The 8,298-nt window shown below is 43.4% G+C and overlaps 1 protein-coding gene across 1 annotated transcript; it reads left to right on the forward strand.

Moving 5' to 3' along the window:
• Nucleotides 1–6,358: 6,358 nt before the first annotated feature.
• On the forward strand, nt 6,359–6,757 carry FAM237B (family with sequence similarity 237 member B). Its single transcript, XM_042888557.1, has one exon. It carries the CDS (start codon nt 6,359–6,361, stop codon nt 6,755–6,757), a length of 399 nt encoding a protein of 132 aa, XP_042744491.1.
• The last annotated feature ends 1,541 nt before the right edge of the window (nt 6,758–8,298 follow it).

Here is an 8,298-nt window from a genome sequence, read left to right on the forward strand (position 1 = left end):
AGTGCAGCTAGCAGATCAGGGAGGTGATCCTACCCTTCTGTGTCCAGTACTGTGTCCAGATGTGGACTCTTCAGTACAGGAGAGATGTGGATCTGTTTGAACATGTCCAGAGGAGAGCCACAAAAATGATCCCAGGGATAGAATGCCTCTCCTATGAGGACAGGCTGAGAGAGCTGGGGCTGTTTGGCCTGGAGAAGAGAAAGCTCCTGGGAGACCTGAGAGTGGCCTATCAGTATCTAAAGGGGATCTACAGGAAAGAAGAAGGCCAATTCTTTAGCAGAGTCTGTTGTGATAGGATGAGGGGTAATGGTTTCAAACTAAAGGAGAGATTTAGACAGTATATAACAAAGATATTTTTTTTCACAAAAAAAAAAAAATAAAACTGGTGGTGAGGCACTGACACAGGCTGCACAGGGAGCTGGTGGATGCCAATTCCTGGAGGCACCAAGGACAGGCTGGAAAGGGCTCTGGGAATCCCAGTCTAGCTATAGGTGTCCCTGTTCATTACAGGAGAGGGTTCCTTCCAACTCAAATGATTCATAATTCTTTGATTATGACTACTGAGAGTGATGGGGTCTGTAGCTTGTCAACCTAACAGACCATATCTTCCATGTGCTGAATTTCCCTAACACCCAGCAGGAGGTCAAACCCAATAATGGGCTGATACGTAGAGTAGTCCAGGCATGATAGCGGGGCTGCTAACTAGGATTAATTCAGTCATGTAATCAATTAACAGCTCAACCTGAAAAAAGTGAAATAAAAAAAACCTGATCTACATATGTTGCGAATAGAAGGTATTAAATGCATTGACTTCAACTCTGGATTTGTTTTGACACTGAGCAAAGGTCACATCAACAAATTCCTACCATCAAGAAGTTAAATAACATTTCCTTTGAAATGTGCCATTGTGCACTTTCTGGAACCTTCTATACCGCTAAGTACATGAGCACACACACAAGATACTTCAGATGCTGCTCGTCAGTGTTGCGGAGGGTGACTCAATTCTTGATACTCATTGAATCCCGTTTGTGTCAGGGTGTGCAGATGTGTAGGCACACAAATATCTGTAAATCAGCCATACGAAAGACTGTTAGTGTTTCCAAAATGATTTAATATGTAGTCAATACATATTCTGAGTTCCATGCTCAATAAAGCTTTAGTTCCTGCTATTTCTGTTCTTTCTGTGTTCTTCAAATCCTGGATATGATAGCGTGAAACTCACAAAAGTTCTGCTACATCAAATCACAGTCCTCCGTTTCTTTTCTGGCATGATATAAATAACTAGGCAGTGCATTGTGTCGCCAACATTGGCAACAAGAAACCATAAAACCTCTTTCCATGAGAATTTTAAAGCTTTCAGCCACCATATTTAGTATTTGTACTTCATGTGCAGTTTTTCACAGTCTAAGGAAAAAGAAACATGCATGGAAATATTTGGAAGTGAACCAAAATCATTGTGGTGTCACAGCTTTATTTCAAAGTAGAACTGAAGTAATTAAATAATACAGGTTGATTCTCTTCCCTTGCCTTTACAAACATGCAGAAAATGCTTCCTTACAATGCCACAAATGGAAATAAAGGTTGAATGAAGTAACTGTATCAGCATATCCAAAGTTCAGACGCTCCCCAGAATTGTTGTATTATTTCTGTCAATGTGGTTATTCTTCTTATTAATAAAGGAAGAGATTTTATCACTGCTGAGGACAAACTCTTCAGTACTACGAAGTGCCACTAGATGGAGATGCCTCAACTGCAGTGATGAGATTGTGCTAGACAACTATGGACATTGGAAGAATTTTGAAGGAAATGTTTTGGCTGTCAGTTGGGTAGCTTAAAATCACAGAAAGTTACCTTTGACTTTTTTCAGTCTCCTAGGACTAACTGTGTGAAACACTGTGCTGATGTTGGTGAGTTTACACCTGGTGTGCGCTGCACCTACTGCATTCCTCCTGAGCCCCTGCAGAGTGAGGAATACAGCACAAATTTTCTCAAAATTGAATTTATATTGAGGCACCAACTGAAAAAAAAAAGCTGCTTTCCTAAGCATATACACAGGGTCTCCTACCTTAAGGTCTTTCACCTAAAATCTGAGAGTTTCTGTAGCTTTGGGATGTGTTGGATTCTACAAATTTATGTTCCTGGATCTTGTTGTGAAACAGAAATTTTAATGACAGTGCTTACCTAGTAAGTGCAATCAATGTCTTTCTTCATTGTGCTTCTTTAGTTCCACCCCGCATACTTCCTGGGACATCCTTCACAATTACTAACAGCCGATAATTTTGATCCCTGACAGTTTAAATCCATGGCTCATCTGTGTAACAGGTGGCACTCTCCCATGGATAATTCTTCTGTGCCTGACTGTCAAACAGAACTGATGGCATGAGGAAAATGAAATGTGTAGGTCAGCCTTCAGAACCATTCTTGGCCAAAGAGGTGAATTTTTAGATTTCATCAAAGCAATTTCATAGAATCATAGATTCATAGAACGGGCTGGGTTGAAAAGGACCATAATGATCATCCAGTTTCAACCCCCTGCTATGTGCAGGGTCACCAACCAGCAGACCAGGCTGCCCAGAGCCACATCCAGCCTGGCCTTGAATGCCTCCAGGGATGGGGCATCCACAGCCTCCTTGGGCAACCTGTGCCAGTGCCTCACCACCCTTTCTGTGAAAAACTTCCTCCTAAGTCTAACCTGAGCCTCCCCTGTCTCAGTTTAAGACCATTCCCCCTTGTCCTGTCACTATCTACCCTCATAAACAGCCGTTCCCTCTCTTCCCTCTCCTGTTTCTATGCTCCCTTCAAGTACTGGAAGGCCACAATGAGGTCTCCCTGAAGCCTCCTCTTTTCCAAGCTAAATTTGACATAAATAGAATCTTGAGAGAACATTGCTGATGAGAAGGCACTTGAAATAGTGGGCTGATTTTTTTGTTTGAAGAATTTGTCCTAAGGAAAAAAAAAAGTCCCTTTACATTTCGGTTACTACAATTGTGTTCTGGAATATGACGGCAAATTTATTAACTAGATTAGGAGATGTAATTAAGAAGTGATAAAAATAAATATGTATGATGAAGAAAAAGGGTTGAGCACTGCGATCAGTGGCAGTTGGAGCAGAAGGAACCACTGTGTTTGTGCCAGTGCTCACACACCTACGTGCCTGGAGTGGGAACTAAACGGCAGGAAGGAACTGCTGTAGTGGCAAAGCACCTATTTGCTTCTTTATGTGCCATTCTAATTTTACTGCTTTCAAATCTGCACACTGCCTGTCAAATTTTAGCTGTTCCTCTGCAAGCTGAATCATGGCTAATAAATTTGATATTTCATAAAGGAAAAGCTTTTCTTAAGTTAAACACTGAATGCCAAAAGCCAACTTGAGCTTTCTTAAAGGTAGGTTCCTTGCACAACCTGCTGAGTGCTGCAGGCTCCTTGGTTATTAATGCTGCCCTAGAATGTGAAGGCGCTAACATAGCTTTAGCTTCTTTCAAATATACAGGGAGTTCCCATGTAAGATAGCTGTATTCCAGTTTCCTGGATGTTTTCTTCTGTATGGCTGTGTAGGCATCACTTTGGAACAAGGCATAGAAACTGTTTGCATTGCTAAGCTGGGCAGGCTTCCTGCAGATTGCTGGTTATTCTGAGTGCTGCCATTTCAGAGCAGATCTGTATCTTCCTTTAAGTCCTGTATACATTGTTTTCATGGCAGAAGTCAGTACATTTTCAGTTACAAGAACAGGCTGTTCCTGTCACATTCTGCTCCACCAAAGCATGTTATGAAAGTGAGATAGAACCAATTTTACTGCGTGTTGGTCTATGTTCCCATCAGCCACGCCTTCCCATAGCATAAGGGCCTTCTGGAACTGAGACCGTTACCAGTTTTACATGCCTGAGTACTTCAGGCATCACTCTGTTATATTATTTTTCATAGATGGTAATGTACTGCATAGAACAATAAAGTTTGAATTGTGTTCTTGAGCTGCTGGGTAACACTTGAATTCAAGAAAGGAATTTGAGTGCAGATCAGCTCCAGGAGCCCTCTCCTGCTGTATGGCAGACTGCACTCTGTCAGTCAACATCTCAGCAAGAATCTCTCCTCACTCACAGGCTGAACGAGAGCTGTTGAAGAGAAGGAGCAAAGCTGTGAGGCTGCCCATATCCTGCCAGTGCCTCAGATCCTCGACATTAGCTGTGAGCACCAGAACAGCTTTATAAAAAAACAAGCTCTGTATGGCAGCCACCAGACAGGTGACACAGAGCACTTGGTCTTCAGTGGCCTGAATGCTACTTGTGTACAAACTATTTGCCCCTTGTTGTGATAGAATGATTGCATGTGAAAAGAAGTTGGTTTTCTACCTGAGCTTTCCATGCACATATTTGCCTTTGGCTTCCAAGCATGGTTCTGCAGAGCAGCTTTGTTTGCCATTCCTCTCACCACAGGACAGTGAAACACTTCACATCCACAGATCCTCACATCACACAGGACAGATTCTGGTGTTCTATGTAAACAGACAAGGAAATCTCATCACTAGTAAAAGCCCCAGGGCTGTGGACAGAAAGACAAGCAGCTACATCTGCTGGGTTTGCTCTAACAAACTTTGAACAAACCCCGGTGCCTTTGAAGGCTGAAGGCTGATCCTTCCTTAAAGAGATTGCCTTCTTTGCAGAGCTAGAAAACACACATGCGAGATATGAGGCAGCCCCTCAAACATGATCTGCATTTCAGAATATACCCCAATTCATTCCTTGGTGATCTAAGGGAGGATTGCAATATATGTGCTGAAAAGTTTGTCAGAAAAAAGCTGTATAAAAATTGAATCATCTGCTTGTAAACAGCTGTGATAACCTTCCTCTTTGCAGAACTGTTATGAGCAATCTGTGCTGAATTAGGCCCTGGGTCAGACATGCAGAACTGGGATCAAAAACCCAGCTGGCTGAGTGGCAATGCCTGAGCTATCCAGTGAGGAACTCCAGGACCCAGAGAAAGGAGTTTGCCCCAGAGCTCTGCCTTGCACTAGCAGAGCACTGAGATCACAAGGTCTCAAAGGCTTTTATAAATTGTAATGCCCTTGACTCCCTGATGCTCCTGTAAAATAAAGCAGTGTTTTTAACCTTGTTTTGCCAGCAGGACATAGAAGTTATTTTACATAGTGTAACCAATCTGGCTTCTCTTCAGTTTTCAGCACCTGCTCAGAGGTCCTGGCTGGGAACTGAGGGACACGAGCTGCAGCTTGCAGGACTGGTGTGTGTTCAGGGTCTGGAGGGGCTGAGTGCCACAAAATGGCTTGGAAAACTCCTCTGGAAGCCAAGGGATGTAAAAAAGTAATAATGGTGTAACATCAGCCTCAAAGCAGGGAGCTCCTGCAAAACATCAACCGGAGTACTGGGTGCATACCGTACCGCGAACCACTTCGTTGCTTTGTTGTTTTGATGTCTGTCCTGGCGGGCAGGCGGGACTGCAGGTAGGAACGGCGGGTTTGTAAATGAGGAGGGCGTTCATATCGCCGATCAGGGGAAAGATCCGCTCCCGGTTGCGCCGTGTCCCCCCGCAGCCCCGCTCTGCCCTGCCCACACGCGTGCCCTCCCCGAGGTGACAACGCCGAGCGCAGGGGACTGCGAGGAGAGCTGTGCCGGTCGCAGCCCCGCTGTGCGCTGCCCGCTGCTCTGCTTGCTCGCTGCTCCGCCGACACCGCTCTGCCCGCGCCGCGCTCAGCCCCGCCACCCAGCAGCAGCCAGGCGTCCGCTGCCAGGTCGGGAATTGTTTTGCCTTCTCTTCGGGTGGCTTATTACCGTTGTTTCAGCACTGGTGTTCTTCAACTCACCACAGGAACGTCGTGAGTATGACTGCCACTACAGCTTTTTAGTTACTGCCTGTGTGAAACTCATCTGTTTTGTACTGAGTGGTAGGATAGTCGTACTGCCTGCTGAAGTGTAGTGAGCAAGTGAGGTTTGAGAAGGGAGTTAGGTGGGTGGGCACCTGACTGGGATCTCTTTTCGTGGTTAGAAACAGAGTGCTTCTCTGTAAGAACTGAGTACTATGCAGAACCAAAAAGCATAAATAATTCGTTGGGGTGTAGAGTATAGAATCATTAAGGTTGGTAAAAACCACTAAGATCATTTAGTGCAACCATCAGCCCATCCCCACCTTGCCACTGACCATGTCCTTTGGTGCCACATCTACATGGTGACTCCAGCCCCTCCATGAGCAGCCTGTTCCAGTGCCTCTCCACTCTTTTGGAGGAGAAATGTTTCCCAGTATCCAACCAGAACCTCCCCTGTTGCAACATCAAAGCCAGGTGAGAATGAAATACACGATGGCAGAATCACTGTGACTTTGTACACTTTCTTTCAGGTATCATCTTGGAGTATGGAATTCGTATGGAAGAGAAGGTGGTATCTTCAGTTGGGCTGTGTACTGATACTGAATCTGGTTTATGCCAATCTAGACTATCTGAAAGAAGCTCCTGCAAGCTTGGGTCAGATTGACCACCAGTGCTGGGAGGTGTCATCCCAAGGGCTGGTGGAAATGAAGAAACTCAAGGTAGCGGATCCTGTCATTGCTCTCTGGGACTTCATGTTATTCCTAAAGGAATCCCCCAAGCCCAAGCACAATGAACTTTTCAATGATTTGGCCCAGAACTTTTGGGATATGTATGTAGATTGTGTGCTCTCAAGATCCCATGGAATGGGCAGAAGACATTTAGTATCTCCCAGATATTCTTCCACGTACTCACATAGAACTTTAGAAGGTAACTATAGGATATGATGTTGGTCTGTTATGTACTATCATTAAAACCAAACTACTGTCTCATCCTCATCCTCGGTTGTTCCAACAGTGCAATATATTAATTCCCAGGTTTTTGTCTCTGCATGTCAAATGTAGTTGTATCCTTCAGCAGCAGCTACTTTCACAACACACAAGTCAAAAGTTGTTAGAGCACTGAATTTCTCTATGAGGTGTAAATAATGACAGGTATATATGGGACAGTGTAAATAGACGCTGCATGCTCTGTTTATCACTGTGTGCACGTGAAGGATGTTACAATACTAAAAGTTTTCTAGTTTTCAGACTTAAGTCTCAACTTCAGGGAATCACCCCTGTGTGAGAAGGGAAGCACAAAGCCCCAGCAATTTGAACCCTGCTCTTCTCATTGAAACCACTGACATGTAATGTGAGCTCATGGTCACTGAGTGACCAAAGCAATAGATTCTAGTCATCCTGGTTTGGGACGAATCTGACTTGAGATCATACAGGTGACTGCCTTAGATCTTATTATCCAGCCCTAGATCTATTAGCTTCCTTCTTCCTCTGCAACAGACATATTTTTTTCTTTCCTAATTAACCAGTCAAATACTTTAGGTTTCCAAACTGAAATGGAGATCATTTAATCCCAGCACTCCAATCCATAATGCTTGGAAAATAACTGCCTTTCTCTCATAATCTTACAAGGTCTGCTTTCACCAACCCAGTTTAGGTCAAAAGGGGAGGACACAAAGATACCTCAGCAAAGCAATGTCAAAAGGAAGGAGGACAAAAGTACAACATTTACTGTAGATGCTTAGACAAATCAATTGGTGTGGTTCACCTTTTTTTTTTGTTTTTAATGTTAATTTTGATGGAAACCCAATATATTTTTACACATTAAGCAATGGAGAAAATGTCCACATGCATATTTTATAAACTGTGTTTATGTACAATCAACTTTAGTTGTAAGAATTGCAAAGAGTGATGTCAAGCTGAAGAGAAGGTTTATGTTCATTGTAATGTTCCATGCAGCCTAAGCTATGTATTTTATCACTGTGTAGTCTAAGCTATGAATTAATTAAAGTATTTTTCTATGCAACAAGGTCTGTAGAACAGTCATTTCCTTGCCTATGAACATGTTATTTGCAGAACTTCAATGCATTAAGAAGGATCATTTGTATAAGACTGTTCTTTACGTACACATTCATGCAGGTAAGGAAGGGGATACAGTCCATCACTGTCATGGCTGGAAACATCACACCTGAGGACACTCATGAGTGAAGTGGTTTGAAAGTGCAAGACTGGCTTGACTACAGTTCACAGCATAAGAAAACATCCAGCCTGGCAAAACAAATCAGGGGAGCTTAACCATCTAGTGAGCACGGCATGGCTACAGTGAAACGGGTAGATTTCTTATTGGAGGGAACACGGCTAATAAACCCATGAATTAAATAGAGTTGAATGACCAGTTAAAGAATTGTGAGAAACCTATAAAATGCAGAACATTTCAGCTAGTCTTCCTAACAGAGCTAGAGAAACCACTGGCACAGATACGCTTGATA

The sequence above is a fragment of the Lagopus leucura genome, unplaced genomic scaffold (assembly GCF_019238085.1).
Source record: "Lagopus leucura isolate 7727_CA_CO unplaced genomic scaffold, USGS_WTPT01 Super-Scaffold_100157, whole genome shotgun sequence".
NCBI classification, from domain to species: domain Eukaryota; kingdom Metazoa; phylum Chordata; class Aves; order Galliformes; family Phasianidae; genus Lagopus; species Lagopus leucura.